We start from the raw sequence: 21,095 nt of genomic DNA on the forward strand, positions 1-21,095 counted from the left end.
AATCCTTTGACGACTTTTTTGTACGTTTAAAGAGTTGGTTGGAGGAGATCGACGTCTGCAAGGTGCACAGCCAGGAATGTGAAGAAGCCTTGATCAAGCACGGGATCTTGACAGGTGTCAGGCAAGAAGAGTTGGTGCAGCGACTCATCCCCCTGGACGCTTCCTCCACACTCCAGGTGGTAGTGACTGATTGTCGGTCATACGAGGCCACCAAGTACGCCACCTCTGCCTTACGGGCCCCACCTGCTGTGAGAGCTATCTCACATTACAAGAAGGGTAAGAAGGCGGCCAACAACGTGAAAACTGCCGCACGTTCTTCCACGTCTCCGCCTAGTGCTTCCTGTGGCAGCTGTGGAAAGCAGCACAGCCCCAAGACATGCCCGGCCGCCGACGCACTGTGTCGTGGATGTGACCGTAAGGGCCACTGGTCTAACACAGACAGGTGCCCTGCACGAGGCCACAAGTGTCAGGCCGCCAACCCAAGCCCAAAAGCCCGAGACGAGGAGGAAAGCAGCGCACTTCCCTCGGGGTGGTTTGCACACAGCCCCCTCCAGATGGCCCACGCAGCCCCAAGCAGCAGCTGAGTCACATTAGGAGGGTGGAATCGACCACACGCCCCAGGGCTACCCCTTCCCCTACCATCCGCGTCGCCGTCACACACGGTGATGTGTCGGGTCACATCGAGGTGATACCGGACGCAGGCGCTGATACTACGGTGATAGGCTTGAAGCACCTCCAGAAACTGGACCTCACCAAACGCGACCTGGGACCACCGACGCAGCTGCTGTACTACAATGCGGACGGTTCCCAGATGCCAGACGCTGTGGGCTCCATTCAAGCAGAGATCACCTATGGCAACAGGTCATGTCAGGGATGAATGTACGTGCAGCCTACTTTCGCTACACCCTTGTTGTCGTGGGAGCACTGCAAGAAGTTAGGCGTGGTGCCCAGATACTTTCCCGAGCAGATCCCAGCTGCTCGGTACACCGCCAGCAGGGTGCGTGAGTGAACGAGCGACGCACCTGGCGCTGCCGCTCAGAGCTGCTCAGAACCCGCGTCCACTCCCGCCCCGCCTCCACCCAAGTCACGGCTACTTCCTCTTCACAGCAAGATGTCTCCTTCAGCCGCAAGGGCCTACTTCCTGAAGGAGTACTCGGAAGTGCTGGTGTTGAAGGAGGCCCTACGGACCACACCACTGAAGGCTATGGCGGGTCCGCCTATGAGGATACACCTGCGGGAAGATGCGCAGCCGTTTGCCATACACACTCCCCGGTTGATCCCTCTCACCTTCAGGGATTCAGTCAAGAAGGAACTGGATTCCATGGTGGCCCAGGGTGTCATCGTACCTGTTGGTGACGACCTGCCCCCTTGGTGCCACCCTCTAGTCACTGTGGCTAAGACTAACGGAGGAGTGCGGATTACTACCGACTTGTCTAAGCTTAACATCCAGGTGTCCTGTCCCGCCCACCCTTCACCCACACCTTTTGCAGCTATACGGAGTGTGAACCCGAAGGTACGGCACTTTTCGACAATGGACGCCCTCTGCGGTTACTGGCAGATCTCACTGAAGAAGGAGGATCAACCACTGACCACTTTCTTCACGCCTTACGGACGCTTCCGCTACTGCCGTGGCCCTATGGGATTCGCTGCTACGGGGGACGCCTTCCATCTCCGTGGTGACATGGCACTTCAAGGCGTGACCAACTGCGTGAAGGTAGTGGATGACATCTTCCTCTACGATGAGGACTACCTGACGCATCTTCGCCACATCGACGAGGTACTGACCAGGTGTAGGACGCACTCTGAATGCCGAGAAGTTCGTCTTGGCCGCACCTGCAGTGTCTTTCTGCGGCTACCGACTATCAAGGGATGGCATTGCTGCGGACTCGGAGAAAGTTCGCGCCATAGCGGACTTTGCAAAACCTGCCAACCTTAAGGATCTCAGGTCTTTCATGGGCCTGGTGAACCAGCTGGCAGAATTTTCTCCTGACGTCTCCGCCACTGCCGGGCCTCTCCGCCCCCTGATGAGCCCCAAGAGGACTTTTACGTGGGCCCCTGACCACGACCTCGCCTTTCATAAGGTGAAGGAGGCCCTGTCAAGTCCACCCAGCGCTCCCCACCGTCCTCCAGACAGACGCCTCGCGCCTGTACGGGGTTGGTTACGCCCTTCTCCAGGATCACGGTGGAGGAAAGTACCGGCTCGTACAGTGTGGCTCTCACTTTCTCACCGATGCTGAGTCTCTCTATGCTACCATCGAGCTGGAGCTGCTGGCAGTGGTATGGGCCTTATTGAAGTGCAAATTTTACTTGATTGGCCTACAGCACTTCGATCTCATCACAGACCACAGGCCCTTGGTCCCCATTCTTAACCACTATTCGCTGGACGCCATCGAGAATCCCCGCCTCCAGCGCCTGAAGGAGAAGATTTTGGCCTTCGTCTGTATTTCTCCTATCCGTTAATAAATAGACTTCAGTGTTACCCGGTGTTTCCCTACCCATCACTGCCTTCTTCAGGGAACGCTTGGAACCTTCACGTACAGTTTATTTGTTATACAAAAAAAATAAATCTTATAAATACAAAAACTGAAAAATGCTCTTTTTCCTGTTATTCCTGTTACTTTTTCCACGTCATCACTAAAATTCAATAAAGAATCAAAACAATCATGAGAAAAAATATTAAATTAGCCAATGTATAGGCGTTTGTTATTTTATTTCATCCTTTTATGTGTTGCATTGCCCTCCGATTGTAAAAAACAGCAATAGTCCCCCATCATGGCAGGATCCCATCTACCCTGGTACCTTTCCTCCATACGTTTAATGTCCTGATGAAATCGCTCTCCCTGTTCATTACTAACCGCCCACAAATTCTTAGGAAAAACTTCCAAGTGGGAGTGTAGAAGGTGGACTTCGGGGACATCCTGCATACTAAGTTTTTGTAGTTTTTAAGAGTTCAACTAAAACTTGGCCATCGTTTTCTTCCTTCTTGCTTTCAAGAAACTCCTTGACTACAGGTGTGAAGGATTTCCATGCATCTAGCTCATTTTCATTCAGTTTGTTTTCAAAGTCGTCATCACGAAGCAACTTTCTTCTCTGTGGGCCAACAAAGTTATCCTCTTTGACTTTAGCATCACTGAGCTGTGAGAATTTTCCCCTCAGGTACTTGAACCCATCACCTTGTTTGTCCATAGCCTTCACAAAATTCTTCATTAGTCCCAGCTTGATGTGAAAAGGAGGCATAAGTACTTCGTTTGGGCCTACCAAAGGAGTACTGCATATTTAACTTTGCTTTTTTCTAGAAAAGACTTTTCTCTCTTTGGCTAGTCCTTTGTGCTGTGGTGATTTTCTGTTGCTCTGCTGTCCCATAAACACAGAAAAAAGCAAAATTTCGTGAACCCTCCTTGAAGGCCGAGTAGAAGGTCTATAACCTTCAAATCGCTGCAGATCTGCCAACTATACTCCTTGTATTTAAAAGCGGTCAGTATTTTCTCCATACTATCATACGTTTTCTTCAAATCTAATGAATGCGCTACTGGAACCGAGGGCTTCTGGTTCCCATTATGCAACAATACTGCTTTCAAACTAAACTTGGAGGAATCTATGAAGAGCCGCCATTCCTTTGGGTTATGTTTTTCTCCCAACTCTGACATCAGTCCATCTACGTCAGTACACACACAGAGGGAATCCTGCATACTGTATAATGAAGATAATGTAATATTTATTTTCCTAAAAACATAAATTCTTGTCTGTTTCGCTAGCAAGTTCCATTCCTGCAGTCTTGATGCTAAGAGTTCCGCCTGCTGTTTTGGCAGACGGAGATCACGTACAAGATCATTAAGTTCACTTTGTTCCATAAGATGTGGTTCATTGGAAGTCCGGTCAATGAAAGGAGGATCATGGGATGATTCTGTGATTTCTTCCTCAATTTCCTCATTCGAAGTTGAGAGCACTTCCAAATTAGCCGGTGGTGTAGGTATAGGGAGGCTTTTTCCGTGAGGAACGGGCCTTAATGCCGAAGGTACATTTAGATACTCAATTTGGTGAATTTGGTGAATTAAAACAACCTCGGCGTTGTATTCTCTCCATCCTCCTGTTCAGTATTGCATTTAATATATCCATACCAACACAAGTACATATCTTATATTCCTACATTACATATACACATATATCATAAAAATGTTACGTGACTGACCTTTTTTGTTGCCATATTTGAAGTCAGCACCCCAGAATTAATAAAGTGCAGCGTTTTTTTATCTATGTTACTGAACCCTTGTCAACTAGTGTTATTATTATAATGATACTATTATAAGAAGGAAATAAAAACAATTATTGAATTATGAATTTTTTTCTTCATATTTATGAATTAGCAATTTCATAAAATTTTATACAAAGAAAGTTTCAGTGACAATACTTTAATATCCAGCATAATTGAAACAATATAGAAGACATATCATCCAATATCTATGTCTTCTTGGTCGTATCCCTATTTTGGTGTCCATTTCTAAACTAGGCCATCTTCAAACTGGCACCATATCAAAAAATTATTCCAGTCAAGTACTTTACAACTTGTGAAAATTTCATGCGTTTATAGCAATCTTATGTTTTTTTTCTCACATATCTAGTCCACTATAGGTATACTGTATGTGGCGAGGTTGATGTCTTTTTGTGCCAAAATAGGTGATTTGTTGGAGTATATTTGTATACCCCATTCGCGTTCCCTACGTGTTTTTTTTTTTTGTGAGGCAAGCTACTGCTGTCCCGTGTCTTACTAGTTAAATTATGTCGTCAGCGTACTGTATGGTCAGTGAGTCGGTATGTAAGGGGTCAAGAAGGTCATTAGTGTAAAGTATGTATAGTGTTGGAAAGAGGTCTGAGTTTTCGTGTGTGAATTTGCCTGTATGTTAAGAAGTTGCATAGGAGCTGTTGTGATTTTGGGGAGAGTTTGAAGTTTGTGCCAGAGTGTGTCGAAAACTTTCTGTGCGTCTTTGGTGATAAGTGCTGTTTTGTTCATGTGGAGGTAGTTTGTGATTAGGTTTAGTGAGTTCAATGTGGAGTGTTGTGCCCTGAATCCATACTGTTTGTGTGGAAACAGTTCTTCATCTTCAAGGTGGTACCTGAGGTGTTGGTTGTATAGTCTTTCGAATGTCTTGCCCAAGACTTCTAGCAGACTGATGGTCTTTATAGTTTTGTGGGTCTGTGTGTTTTTTTTGCTTGGTTTTGGGATCATGATGGCTGTGGTTGTCTTCAAGAGTTTGGGGAAGTATAACAACCAGGGTTCGTATCCACAAAACTTTTATGCTAATGACAAATAGTACTGTTAGCTTGCAGTAAATTTTAAAAGTTATACATAAAACTTAACTAGCAAACTTTTACCGCACAAATAGCTGTTTGTTAAGTACCGCTAAACAGCGCTAAAGATAGCAGCAGTTCATCATATAAAATGGTCTTATGGCTGAATAGCCTCAATAAAATTATGAAGATTAATTTCAATATTTACATTTATATCCATTTTGATCATTAAAATAAAAAAAAACCTAATCTATGCTATTTGAAGGAGGATTTATTAACCAAGGATAGTGATCGGTGGCTTTTCCTTGCTGTGCTGTTTGTACACAAACATGTTATTGAGGAAATGGAAGTCTCAACCCCACGAACGAAAAGGAAGCCTAACTGGACAGCAGACCAGACTTTGTTATTGGTAGATACCAGTGAAGAAAAAAGTTAATATTGAATGGCCGCTTGAAGACTTTTATGAATAATAAAGACAAAAAGAGGGTTATTTTTCGTTATCAACCCATCACCTAAAAAAAAAAATCTTACCATTTAGTAGATCTCATCGAATAACGAAAGAATATACTTGAATTAAGCAGCTTATTCCAAAAATAAATGCGATGTTTTTCCACGCCCCAATTTGATGTTATAGTGATACGCAGCGTCACTCGTTTTTTTAACCACCCATCACCTTTTTTCACATGAAAAATGTATTTTTTCGCAATTTTTTTTTTGCTGTTTTAGAGGATTTTCACATTTATCTTTGGGGCAAATCACATTTTTTAGTTAGGTTAGGTTAGGAGGTTAGGACGTGGCCTGTTAGATCAGGCAACCTAGCTTAACTTTTTTTAGATCAGTTAACCTGACCTAACAGGCTACGTCCTAACCTAACCTAACTAAAAAAGGTGTTTTGCCCCAAAGATAAATGTCAAAATCCTCTAAAACAGCAAAAAAAAAACTTGCGAAAAAATACATTTTTCATGTGAAAAAAGGTGATGGGTGGTTAACAAAAAATAACCAATGAGGGCGTGGCTGGAAATCACCATGAGAGCCAATGCTGCGTTTCCTGGTGTGGTGAGGTCAGTGGCAAAGTGTGAGACACGCTGGTTCTCAGTATTGTCCAAGTCAAGAAAGAAGATCTCTGCTATAAAGAGGGAATACACACAATATACTCACAATATATTTAATATACTGTACACACACTATTAAATATATCTCTCCTTTCCCGATAAATGCGTTGCTACCGCTGATGTTGTTGGTTCACCATGTTATTGACTTACAGATGACTATTACGGGACTTAAAAGTGCTCCCGAGGTCTTTTAACTTGACAGAACTATTAAGGCCCTTAAAAGTTTTGTGTATGTACTATTAGTGCTTAACAGGAAAATGCCAGCCTTAACAACTGTTTGCTAGCACTTAAAAGTTTTGCGTATTCCAGCCCAGGTTTATTCTTGTAGTGATGGTGTATGCACCTGTGGCAAGTACATAAACACAAGGAAATAGATTTCATGCATTGCAGTTATTTTGGTATGTAAAGGGAAAAGATAAAGGTGTGGCCTAATAGAGATAAAATTAGTCACAGGTACAGTAATAATGTCAGGAGCACTCGTCGACAAACAATATGGCAGTTGGGGAATGTGAGTCGGGACCCATAATCCTGACAAATATATTTAAACGAATTCAGGAAAAAGTCACAGAAAAAAAGGCAATGAAAAACCTAACCTAACCTAACTTAACCTAACACCGGAGCACCTTCGCTTTCGTCTTTATTCAAGACATCTTCAGAGGCAACTGGATTACATGGACAGAGAGAGGCTTAAATATACAGGGTGACCTTATAAAACATGAGGTCAGGTCATAATGATGTCATCCACTAATCCCGACACCAACACCAACACACACGTAGAGGAGCTTAAGAGAAGGGAGGCGACGTGACTACTCAGGTCAGGTAAAAAATAAGGGACCCACTAAATAACTATCCTACATCTAGATCCAAGGTTTTCAAAGCATTTTTAACCTTGGGCCACTGACAAATAAATTTATGTAACATATTATCAGTTTTGAACTGACCATCACTAAGGTTTATTGATTTTAATTCCTTAATCAAACTAGCTTCAACCAGAAGTCTTTCTGTGACACAAGGTGATTTACATAAGAACATAAGAACATAAGAAAGTGGGATACTGCAGGAGGCCGACTGGCCCATACAGGGCAGATCCCTTTCACACCCATCCCAGCACTTCCATGTGTCTATCCAACTTCGTCTTGAAGCTCCCTAGCGTCCCCGATCCTACTATAGCACTCGGTAGCCTATTCCACATATCCACAACTCTATTACCAAACCAGTGCTTGCCTATATCCTTTCTGAATCGGAATTTATCTAATTTAAAGCCATTTGTTCTAGTTATTTCGTTATTACTGAGCTTCAGAACATCTTCCATTTTACCCTTGTTAATCCCACTTACCCACTTGAACACCTCTATCATATCTCCCCTAACTCTACGCCTCTCTAATGAATGCAAGCCTAAGCTTTTCAGTCTTTCTTCATATGGAAGGTTTCTAATATTATGGATCATTTTTGTCATTCTTCTTTGTACTCTCTCCAAAGAATCTATGTCCATTCTATAATAAGCACACCAGAATTGAACCGCATAATCCATGTGTGGCCTCACTAATGCTAGGTAAAGTTTCAAGATAACGTCAGCAGTTCTGTTACTCACACTCCTAGATATGAACCCAAGAATCCTGTTTGCCTTGTTGCGAACGCTAATACATTGTTTTCTAGGTTTCAAGTCGTTGCCAACAAATACACCTAGATCTTTTTCACAATCTGAGTTTTCTATTTCCGTGTTACCAAGTTTATACTTAACGTTTGTATTCGTCTTCCCTATCTGTAGTACCTTGCATTTATCAGTATTAAAATTCATTTGCCAGTCTACTGACCACTCATGTAAGGTATCTAGATCTCTTTGAAGGTGTTTAAAGTCACTGTCTAAGCTTTTTTCCCAAGCAATGGGATATATATATATATATATATATATATATATATATATATATATATATATATATATATATATATATATATATATATATATATACAAGAACATAAGAATGGAGGAAACTGCAGCGGGCCTATTTGCCCATACTGGGCAGTCCCGTTTACACCCAACCCCTATTGCTCATATGAGCATCCAACCTATGTTTGAAGCAATTCAGCGTATTCGAGTTAATGATGATATTTGGTAACTTGTTCCATTCATCCACTACTCTGTTTCCAAACCAGTGTTTACCTATTTCACGCCTAAATCTAAATTTGTCTAATTTAAAACCATTGTTACGAGTTCGCTCCTGGTTGGATAGTTTGAGCACCTTTGTAATGTCCCATTTGTTTAGCCCTGCCTTCCACTTATACACCTCTATCAGGTTGCCCCTCGCTCTACGTCTCTCAAGGGAGTGCAAATTAAGATGCTTTAACCTGTCTCTATACTCAAGGTTCCTAATGCCCGGGATTAGTCTTGTCATTCTCCTCTGAATTCTTCCAAGGATTCTATATCCATTCTGTAATACAATGACCAGAACTGAACTGCGTAATCCAGGTGTGGTCTCACAAGAGCAAGATACAGTTTTAGGATGACCTCGCTAGTCTTGTAACTAACACTCCTTTGTATGAACCCAAGTACTTTATTAGCCTTGTTATGAGCAAAAACACATTGTTTACTTGGCTTAAGGCTCCTACTTATCATTACTCCTAAATCTCTCTCGCAGTCGGATTTCTCTATGGCATCGTTGTTCATCTGGTATCTGGTTTCCCTGTTTACATCTCCTATACTGAGTACTTTACATTTGTCCACGTTGAATTTCATCTGCCATTTTTCAGACCATTCGAAAAATTTGTTTAGATCTTCCTGAAGTTTTGCCGAGTCCTCGTCAGATTTGATAACACGTCCTATTTTAGTGTCATCAGCAAATTTACTTATGTTGCTGTCAATGCCGATATCTATGTCGTTGATGTATATAATAAATAATAATGGTCCAAGTACTGAGCCTTGGGGAACTCCACTTGTGACGTTGCTCCAATGGGGCTTAGTGCCGTTAATGCTCACTCGCTGTTTCCTGCCCTGTAGCCACGCTCTAATCCATTTAAGGATGTCACCTTTGATGCCATGAGCTTCTACCTTTCTAATTAGTCTTTCGTGGGGGACTCTGTCGAAGGCTACCTTTCTAATTAGTCTTTCGTGGGGGACTCTGTCGAAGGCTTTGCTAAAGTCGAGATATACCACATCATAATTGTGCCCCTCGTCCACCTATTCGAAAACTGATGAAAAGAATGTTAATAGATTAGTTAGGCAAGAACGTCCGCTTGTGAAGCCATTGATCAATCGGTGCTTCTCCAGGTGATTTCGAATAGAGTTTGAAATGATTGCTTCCAGTAATTTGCCTACTATTGATGTTAGACTGATTGGGCGGTAGTTAGAGGATAGTGATCTATCCCCTTCTTGAAAATCGGTATTACATTCGCTATCCTCCAGGATTCTGGTACTACACCTGTTTTTAATGACATGTTAAACAACTTTGCTAAGGGCATACTAAGCTCTTCCTTACATTCCTTTAATACTCTGGCAAATATCTCATCGGGACCAGGTGACTTATTAGGCTTTAGTTTGTCTATTTGCTTACTAACATCGTTACTAGTCACTACTATCTCACTTAATTTGTTTTCTTCACTATCTCTGAATAGTATACAGTATATATATATATATATATATATATATATATATATATATATATATATATATATATATATATATATATATATATATATATTTTTTTTTTTATTTATTTATTTTTTTTTTCAATGTGTACAAGTCATGTGACTTTATTTCCGTTCACCATTTAAACAGCACCTCAGTGCAATATAATCGTAATAAGGTCATGCACACTAGACAAAGCAACTGTCTACGACGAGTGAGAATGTAGCACTCTGTTTGTACCTACGTATGATCTCCTGGTCCCCAATGTAAATCCACCTGAATACTCTGTGTATCAAGCTCAAACTGAACCACACTACTACCAAGACATCACGGGTTTGTTAAGTTTCGTAGGTTAAGCGATGAATAAGAACGTAAGAAAATAGCTCCTGCTCTGACCACTTGTCATTCCATGGCAAAATTCATTAAAAGACAGTTTCAAGTTTCGTTTCCAAAAATGAATAATGCATTATTATATTATAATAAAGAAGCAAAATATAATTTGGACAGTATTTAGTAAAGAACTAACCAATAACAATTTACGCATGACCCGAATCAGTTTTGTTTGACGAAAACAGGATGTCTGTTTCATCAGGGAGGAAATACAGTGTATTTGTCTTAAGCAACGGAAGTCTTTTTGATTACCTAAGATAGTTGCAGCCCTGCCATGGCGTCTGTTCCCACCCTAAGGGCTGGCGTTAAGAATGACATCCAACAGTAAAACTTTGCTTCAACATTCCTGATGGTAACTGGGCCACCAGAGCTGTGACCATCCTCTGGTCTCTGCTTCCTTTTCTGGGTTGGCGCCCTGGGTTTGCGGTGGTGAATAAGGAGGCAAGGGGAAATCTCTCTCTAGTTGTACCCAACAGCTGCCATCAGGTAATCATGGTTAACCCATGATTTCGAAAATTAATTACGAAAAGTAATAACATTTGCACTGTGAACCTCGATAAAACTAACACTACTCATTAATCATTTAAAACCCTAAGGTAATAATTATTAAAAGGAAGTGGCAAGCTCACAGGCCAAATTTTACCAGTAATACAACAATGTGTATTCTCGACAAATTCGCTTAAAATATGAGTTTCTTATCTTAGTGAGGTTAACTAGGAGAAATAGCTGCACTATCTGTGGAAATTATGGCAAATAACTATCGAGACAGGAGTATGATCTTTCTTCATGATTGAAGAGTGAGTGAACCGTATACTAGTCAGTCCTTTCATGTCGGTGGTCCTGAATATTCACTGAGGTTCGAACCAATCCTTGGTTCATGCTGCATGTACTGTAGAACGTATTGAAGATTCGGAATTTTCCGCCCGTTAAGTGGCATACAGGTGTAGTTCACTGTAGACTAAACCTTTTTCGGTAAACAAGGAGGCAATCGTCCACCTCCACTTCCCCATCAGTAAAATTAGAAACCCATTCACTGCTGGATGGACTGAGAACGCCATGCCCTCGAATCAACGACCCTTAGGACAGAAGGCAAGATCTGTATACACTAGGCCACTGCATCCTGTCATTAAATTATTTGTTTTGAAAATATATAAATAAAACTTTTTATTGCATTGCCAAAGCTATTCCACCTTAAGATTTTCAACTGACTTTATCCTTATTGTTGTCATCTAATGTATAAACTTTTTTTTTAAGGAACCCAACACCTGATAACTCTCTAGGATTCATATGGGAGCCTGCCAGTGCAGATAACCTACGTCATTTGTCTCTCACCCCTACACCCATCATGGAGGATGACAATAGGCAGGAGGTAAGAATTTAACGTTTCTAACTCTTATTAATTACTTTTACTCCTAAAATAGATAAAGTTGTAAAGAAATCCTAAAATGTGAAGATCGGTACATACCACCTTCATATTACAATGTACAGTAAGAAGAGAACTATGTATTGACTTTGTAAGTGAAGAAGATGATACAGGGTAATGGCAAATACATGGTTTAAGGCTTTAAGCAATACCCTAGAAACTGTATACGTGGATCTCAACCCAGGACAATGTAAATAACACTGTCTGGAAACAAATAGATTATATTTTAATTCATAAAATATTTAGGAATTCAGTAACCTGAACCAAGACATATCCAGGGTCAGACTGTGGGTCAGACCACGTCAGAGTAATGAGTTTAGTAAGGCTAATTCTGTACTTAAAAAAATGGACAAAATCAATTAAGATTTTGGAAAATTCAGAACGGATATCCATCATTGCTAAAGGAAGGCTTAAAGGATGAAGAAAGAAATTAAAAGTAGAAATCTACCAGTGAGTCAGGAAAATTCATATGACATACGGGGGAATGAGGTTAAACGCGACTGGATCACAAAAGAACAAAAAATGGATAGTCGAAGTCGTTAAGAGGACGGAGGATTACAAAAAAATTAACAAAGGACTGCTGATAAGTTAAAGAAGATTTTCTAAACAATAAATGCAAGGAGATAGAAGATAATGACAGGAGACAGCTGCAGGGAAATGGGAAGAAAGTTTAATCAAATGAACCAGAAGGTGGATTTAAATGGGGTGGGGCTATTAAAAGAAAGGACAATAAGATTCTGTTTGAGGCAGAAGAAGGAAAAGAGAGATGGGCAGAGTACTTAGAAGAAATACATAATGATAAGCATAAAGTGGAGGTAAGAAACAAAAGGGACATACTGTTCAAATAACCAATCGTGAAAAAAAGAAGTTGAGGCAAAGTGAACAATTATAAGACTTCTTGGGTTGATCAGCTTCCAGCAGAATTTATAAAACAAATGGACAAGAATGGGATAAAATGTTTGACCAAGAGCCTTAGAGTGCACCCAGTTTACAACACTAAACTTAATGTTATACCTGCAATGTTTTATTAAACATCATATTATGTAGAATGAAGTTTAAAATAAAAAGTGAGTTATTTGAAGAGCAAAATGGATTTTGAAACGGAAAAGGATCTAGAGCAGCTGTATTTGGTTTGAGAATTTTAAGTGAAAGGGCTTTAGAGGTCTAAAGAAATTTGTTTTGTTGATTTTATTTTTTTTTGGGGGGGGGGATATTGTAAAACACAATAACTTATAGGGATATTAAAAAAAATAGGCATTCAAGAAGAAAATTTTAGATTTAAAATAATATATTTATTGGCAACAGAGGCTGCACTGTTCATAAATAATGAAATAACTAATTAGTTCAAAGATAGACAGGAAGTAAGGTAAGGCTGCTTCTATCTCCAATAGTGCATAATATACCCTGCATATTCAGAATTCTTAAAGAGAGAAGTTCTAAATAACAATGAAGGAATATAAGTTAATGGGAAAGTATTGTAAGATATACGCTATGAATTATGCAGATCAAACTGCTCATATCACGGCTAGTGAAGAGTTATTACTAAAACTGATTAGCAGATTAGTGGAAAAGACGAAAGTAGTGGTTGTTACCCAACTGGGAAAAATCCCAAAATAAAATTTTGGCAGGTAACAGGGAACTTAAACAAGTGGAATTTTTTTTGTATTTGGGAAGTAACATAAGCTGTGTTGGTTGATGGGTGGAAGAAATCAAAACAAGAACAGGCCAAGCAAATACAGCACTTAATGCTCTGGAAGACCTACTAAAAGGGACATTAACTTAATTTTGAGAAAAAGGCCTTAGAGGCCTTTGATTATCGGAGGATATTAAAAATAAGTTATATTGACAGGAAACAAATGAAGAAACACTAATATTGGCTAAAACTTCAAAAGAAATACTTGAAATTTATAGAATAAGGGAAATTATTTACTTTGGTCATATAATTAAGAATGAGGGGGTAATGGCAGAAATATTAATGGGCAAAGTTGAGGGCAAGAGGGCCAGGGTATGGTAGAGACTGGGATGGACTAATTAATCTTAAAAACGTGTCTCCAGAGAGTGTTAAAATACCAAGAAAATCAATGAAAGCAGCCGGATAACGTTTAGAGTAGAGGACTGTGCTCGCCACCCTCAGATGTGAGAATGCCATTTTGATTAAGTGATTGGTATTTCCTACCCACCACTCATTGAAAAGCCCCGTTTACACGATGCGACTTGTTCCAGGGTGATGAGGCATAGGGGTGAAAAAGCGCGCGTTAAACCATCTGTTTACACAACACAACACCAAGGTTTAGTAGACGCTAGGCTTCCTCGAGGATGAGTCGCACTGCCACCGGTCTCTGGGCTTTTGTGTTGGCATGCGCCTTAAAAAGGAAGAAGTTAAAGAAAAAAGACGAGTGTGGTACAAACAGTGGCTGCTTCATAGACGAACAAGGGGAAGTTATGAACATATATTCAGTGAACTAGCAGCAGAAGTAGATTAGACTTTGAAAACTTTTTGAAACTACCAGTCAATGTCTTTCATAATTTATGAAGAAAAATAAGGCCTCTGATTGAACGTGGAAATACAGTGGTGAGTGAAAATATTTCACCTGGAGCTCGACTTGAAGCAACGCTTTTATTTCTCGCACCACGCTGCTCTTGCTCAAGACTGCAGTTCCTCTAGTTGAAGTCTAGTGTTTCTGTCTATACTTTATATTTTTCACTTGCCAAAGGTAATTATTCTCTTTATAAATTTATATAACTGCATAAAGCCCCCTCGACGCCCCTGAAGCTGTGTAGGCTGAGACATGAATGCTGATATACTGTACCTTCGTCGCTTGATAGAATGTTGTGTACTGGGGCAGCCGTGATGCGCGACACGAGCGGTGGCGCCCAACATATATCCAACATTGGTGGGTTGCCGAATGACCATGTTTTCTGCCCCCTCGCGACTCAAATCTTGTGTCGCAGGGACACCACCCACGATTTGTCGCATCGTGTAATAGCGGTTTGATCAAAGGTGTAAGTTTACACCAACGATCGCTTTATGATTGAAGAATGATGGTACGGTATTCCGGACACTGGCTTGATCTGGCACTCAAATTTACACCAGGTTTGAAGTCAAATTTGTCAATCCTCGCTCTCATCCAGTTCCGAGGCAGGCTTAGCGTTCATCTAAAATAGCAGAAATCAGCTTGAACTTTGACAAGAGAGCGTGCTTTTCGACGATTTTGTCAAGTTGACGTGTTTGTAGAGAGAAAACTGATGGTTGATAGGCAAAATCGTATTAACATTTATGATGACAAGTAATTCAGACAACACAGTCAGTTCAGCTAGGTACAGTACTGTATATGCTCTCAATATTTTCTGTGGTGTGGAGCATCTCCATTTTTTTTACATCAATTGTTTAAATATATAACTTGTCAATATTTCCCTTTTATCCAATGTATTTTTGTATCATTCTCACCATTCTAAGCCTCTTTTCATCTATAACATCCATACGTGTGCATATTATTTACTAATACTTTACCCAATTATAACTGTAGTTACTTATAAAAAATATTGATGTATGACTATGACCCATAATCTGAATTTGTTAGTACTGTAATTATCGAACTGAAGATATGCTACTAATGTCAACAGGTCCTTACAGCTTGTGAAATATATTCAAAATACATTCATGTACTTAATTCATAATAGCTAAGACCTTTAACCAATCTGTGTCATAGTCTTATCCTTACTTAAATATAAAGGTAATTAACTATTACCTTTATATTTAATTAAGGATAAGACTATGACACGGTATGATTAAATGTCTTAGCTTTTACCACCAACTGTCGCTCGCAACATTATGAATATGACTATTTTATAGATAGCTTAAGGGTAAAATGTTAATAACATTTAAAAAACTCACCGTCAATATACTTCTTTGCTTTGGGTCTCGCATGATCGATGCAGCATCTACTTTTCTGAATTAATGACAATGTTTTCGACTACTTAACTAACAATGAGAGATGTCTACACCACCAAAAATACTTTCCGTGTCGTATCTGCCACCATAATCTTGTAAACATTGCTCTCGATGGTGATTGGTTGTTGTAATGGTGTAAATGAGACGTGGTTGGCTATAATTTCAGTATTCGAGTCTTTGTTCGAAATTGAAGAAAATGCAACAGATTACCTGATCCTAGATTCAAGTCGATGATCTGAATATGGGTAATATTCTGCTTCAATTTTTAGATCGACGGATCCCTCAATATTATCCCCACCCTCCTTACCTTTCTCATACTTTATTCCTTCCTCACACCCTCTCTCTCTCCACATCTAAATTTTGTTCTCTGCTTCACACCCTCCCTTACACTTCCGTTCTATCATTTCCTCTTTACTCTCCATTGTTATCCAACTTCCCTCCCGGAGTTTCGTTTCTCTTCTCTATCTTCTTCGTTCCAGTGTGTGTGTATGTATAATAATAATAATAATAATAATAATAATAATAATAATAATAATAATAATAATAATAATAATAATTAACGGTTTATTGAAAAAGTTCTGCAGCCCGAAGGCTGAAAATATACATTGGACAAAAATGACTTATTACATACAAAGACATGGGGTGGGTGGGTCGTTTAACAAAAGCTTTCATGACTGAAAGAAGAAGGAACATGAACTGAACATAGACATTATTATAGTTTACAGTTGATGGCCCGGGCCTGGACACATCGGGTGGTGTGGTGTTCACGTGGTGTAGTAACTCGTCCTCGAGTGTTGATATTAAGGACCTCCCGTGGTCAAGAGGATACCGGATGGTGTGGTGTTTACGCGGTGCAGTGTGTGTGTGTGTAACCGGTTCGTCATCGGGGTGTTTTTAATAGTTTCTGAGTCCGAATAGCTATTTATAGTAATTATTCTTTCTTCCTGGTCACGGGTTTCACCATAATTAAGTTTCAACACACACTACTTTCATTTCCACTACATTTAATATTATAGAAGATATGACATAGTCGTGTGCAGAGTTTTTCTCTCTTTTAACAATATTATGTACAGAGCCTGCCGAGATAAAGACCTCGTAATGTAAAATAACAGGAAGTGTCTGTGTAATGTCTCGGCCAGTGATAAACTAACTCGTGCTACAGAGAGCGGCTGGTCTAGAGCCTCAGTCATGATCGCGTGATCTAACCATATGAAAATGATTATAGGGAGCCTGAGAAACTACGCAGTATCAATGTCTCAATGGCATCCAGTCTGAGTTCTTCCCCATCCAAACGGGGGTTAAATAAGGATGTGAACTGGCACCAACTCTCTTTTCCATTTTCTTGGCTGCCTTCCTTACTTGTGTCAGTGCCAATTTAGCCGACAGAGTGGACATCCAATACCGGATGAAGGGACTTTTCAACTTTAGACGACTCCAGACAGGAACAAAGGTGTCGGCAGCTTCCATTACTGAACTTCAGTATGCAGACGACCTCATTCCTGTCGCTCACATTGAACGCGCCCTACAGGAGATCATGAATACCTACGCAGATGCTTATGCACACTTTGGCCTTGAGGTGAATATACTTAAAACTCAGATTCTCGTTCATCCTGCCCCTGGTTCAGCCACACCTCCACCATCCATCCAACTTAACGGTACTACCCCCTCTAATGTTACACACTTTCGGTATCTCGGCTCCCACCTGTTCACCTCTGTGGACATCGATGAAGAGATTCAACAACGGATCAGATGTGTATCTCAAGCCTTTGGCAGACTCTGTACCCGTGTCTTCAGCTGTAGGGAGCAGAAATTATCTACAAAGTTGCATGTATATCGAGCAGTGGTCCCCTCCCCCCCTGCTATATGGCAGCGAGACATGGGTCACGTGCAGGAGGCACCTCGAGGCACTTGAAAGCTTTCACAAATGTAGTTTACATTCTATCCTCCGAGTTCGCTGGGAAGACAAGAGAACAAATGTCAGTATTCTCGCTGACACCAATTGTAAGAGCATCTAAGCTACCATTATTCATGAACAACTAACGTTGGCGGGCAACTGAAAAGGTATAAGGATAGTCTTAAGACAAACCTGAAAAAGTGTCAAATCGACCCCCTCACGTGGGAGACGAATAATCTATACTGTAAAGCTTGGAGGAGCACCACACAAGGTATCAATACTTTCGAGTTCGCTAGACTGTATACCGAGGCAGACAAGCGCCAACGCCGGAAAAGACACTGCCGCCGCCCTTCCAGCACTAGATGTAACCCTCCACATGGGCAACATCAGTGAACGACACTGCTGGTCCCGGCCTCTTTTGTCACCTCAGAACTCACCAACGAAGGTGACATTCTTAATAACTCTTATCATTGTATCATAGTTGGATGATCTTCATACTCGATTCCGTGTGACAGCAAAGTAGTAGTAGTAGTAGAAGTGTGTGTGCAATAATAATAAAAATTATAATTATAACAACAATAATAATAATAAGGAATGGTAAGCCTGCTGCGGAGAGAAACAGCATTTATGGAGTTGGCTTTACCATCCGCAAACGTATCTTACACAAGCTAACTGAAATTCCTATTGGGGTCAACGAGCACCTCAGGACGCTTCGAGTCCCACTGACTCACTCACGGCATGACTTTTTCATCAGTGCATATGCCCCAACACTGGATGCAGAGGATGACATCAAGGAGGCCTTTTACGCCGACCTCGACAGATTGCTAACCTCTAACCCAAGAGAAGACAAGGTTGTGCTCCTTGGTGACTTCAATGCCAGAGTTGGCAGAGGTGCTAACATTTGGCAGGGAACCATAGAGAGAAATGGACTAGGTAACTGTTAACCCAATGGCCTACTCCTCCTCAGTAAGTGTACTGCACACAACCTCACTATCACCAATACCTTGTTTAGGCAGGCCGACAAGTTCAAGGGTTCGTGGTAACACCCACGATCCAAATACTGGCATCTCATTGACTACATCATTGTCATAGAAAGAGATCGCCGAGATGTCCTTATCACCCGTCCCATGCGTGGCTCAGACTCCTGTGACACTGAACATCGGCTTGTCAGAGTCAAGCTCTCACTTCACTTCGCCCCAAAACGGCGAAGACGGCTAGCCTCCAGAAGAGGTTTTAACACTAAGCGTCTGAAGGATCCAGTGGTAGCACAAGCCTTTTAAGGAGCAGCTCGAACTTCGGCTAATAAACAACCCAACAGCAGAATGGGATATTCTCAACACTGTCATAACAAAAAACCTGCAGAGAGACCTCGGTCAGATCGAAAGAATACACCAGGACTGGTTTGATGAAGATGACCCGGCAATCAATGTAATCATCGATGATAAACGTGCTGCTTTTACTGACTGGCAGAACAACCCTCAGTCTCTGACCAAAGCTGATACCTTCTGTAAGAAGAAAGCGGCAGCCCAGTGGGAACTTCGCAATCTAAAGAATGACTGGTTTAAAATTAAAGCATGTGAAACACAAAAATTTGCAGATCAGCACAAGATGTGCGAATTTTTCCGTTTCACTAAAACATTTTATGGGCCAAGTAATCGTGGTGTAACCCCCCTCTGCTCATCCGATGGTAACTCCATAATTAAAAACGATGAGGGCCTTCTTCAGCGTTGAAAAGAGCACTACCATTCACTGCTCAACCGAAACACCGATGTGGATGTCCTGCCTACCCAGCAGGTCCCTCAGCATAAGCTGACCCACCTCAGCAATGTTCTATTCCTGGATGAGGTAGCTACAGTCATCAAACAGATGAAAATAACAAAGCCTCAGGGCCTGATGGATTTCCAGCCAAGGTGTATAAAGCAGGAGGACCTTTGCTTACCAGTGTTACTACTTCTGGTTACCTGAGCTTTGCTGATGAGAGGTAGCTTCATAGTCACAGTTAAAAAGTTATGGGTTAAGTTTTCAAACCCAATGGTCTTTTCTCCATTTATTTAGAAGAATAAACTATGCACAGTCAACGAGGATATCACCGTAATTAACCTATGAGCTGTGAGTGTTAGTGATGGACGGAACTTATCAATAATAAGCTTTATGTCACACATCCATCTATCGTGAGGGGCGAGTGATAACTGAGGGAGAGCCGGCTTCTAATAGCTGACCTAGCAGCTTTAGAGACGCGACTTGAGAGTGGAAACTACCCATCACATGGTCTGAGCATGATAGCTCACTTATTCATGGAAAATTACAGTGGGTAATGTATTTATATAAACCTAATGTATATAACCCATATTTATATAATTACTACTGTTTATTAGACAGGGGCTAATACATTGCTCAGTCATCACCTTTCGAATTCCACAAGGAATAACTAACCTCACAGAAAAACCCTATACATATACCTACCCATGTTACATGCATATGTGTGTGTGGACACTAAACTGGAGAAGCTGCAACCTGGGGTTGAGCAGCTACTGGAGCCCTAGTCTGAAGTGCCGTACGGGAGAGTATATTATGTACAATGGCAAACATGGAAGATACTGACTTATAATAACAAAACAAAAATATCACTACCAATATTAATATAATAGTGGGAACAGTTTAACTAGGTATAGCAAATCCCTGTAAAAAATAAAATAGCAAGTTATCATCTAAATTAGCAAAATGTGACTCCTTCATGTTATAAATAAAATTTAATTTATTTGAAACTATATTGAGGAGCCGGAAACAAAGAAATCAAGTCTGAAGCTAGATTAAAAATTAAATGCAAAATGGTGATGGGAAGGCAAAGTTTTCAATGAACTACAGTACAGGTAATTTTGCAATAGTCAGGAGCCTTATAATATTAGGGTGTGTCATACGGAGGCGAATTTTTTTTTTGAGTTTGAAAAATCGGCCCATGGTATTAATGATGTAGTTCTATGTGCAGAATCATGTGATATCTTCAGATTTGAAAAGTTTAAAATTTTTGCTAGGTAAATTTTAACTTAAAATCTTATGAAAATTCAGTATTCCCACCCCTTTTACCAACACCACTAAATAGCTTATTTAAAGTAAAGTAAATGTATCAGGTTAATTTATTAGGATGAAAATGATCCAGAATAGTGAAACGAATGATCTTGACACATTTATTAAATTTAATATTCCTTTAGAAAACAAAATCATTAAATACAAAAACCGGTTTTACTACTACGACCCGGTGTTGCTGCCCACCATAGAGAACATGTCTTTCTTGCTTCTGTTTCTACTCATCACCTCCCTGCTGACCACCTGAGCTCGGATGTAGCCTTCCCTCCTCTCCTGGCTGTACACGTGACTGCTGGCCTCGCTCACTTGCTGTACACAACGCTCTATACTCT

General features: G+C 40.7%; 1 protein-coding gene across 1 annotated transcript in view; it reads left to right on the forward strand.

Annotated features, from left to right (window-relative positions):
- Positions 1-21,095, forward strand: part of LOC121874640 (juvenile hormone esterase-like) — a 214,271-nt gene that overhangs the window by 177,420 nt on the left and 15,756 nt on the right. The window contains exon 11 of the mRNA XM_042378868.1: positions 11,665-11,779. Coding sequence (XP_042234802.1) covers positions 11,665-11,779 — 115 coding nt within the window. The remainder of the gene's footprint in view (positions 1-11,664; positions 11,780-21,095) is intronic.

The sequence above is a fragment of the Homarus americanus genome, unplaced genomic scaffold (genome assembly GCF_018991925.1).
Source record: "Homarus americanus isolate GMGI-L3 unplaced genomic scaffold, GMGI_Hamer_2.0 scaffold34360, whole genome shotgun sequence".
NCBI classification, from domain to species: Eukaryota; Metazoa; Arthropoda; class Malacostraca; order Decapoda; family Nephropidae; genus Homarus; species Homarus americanus.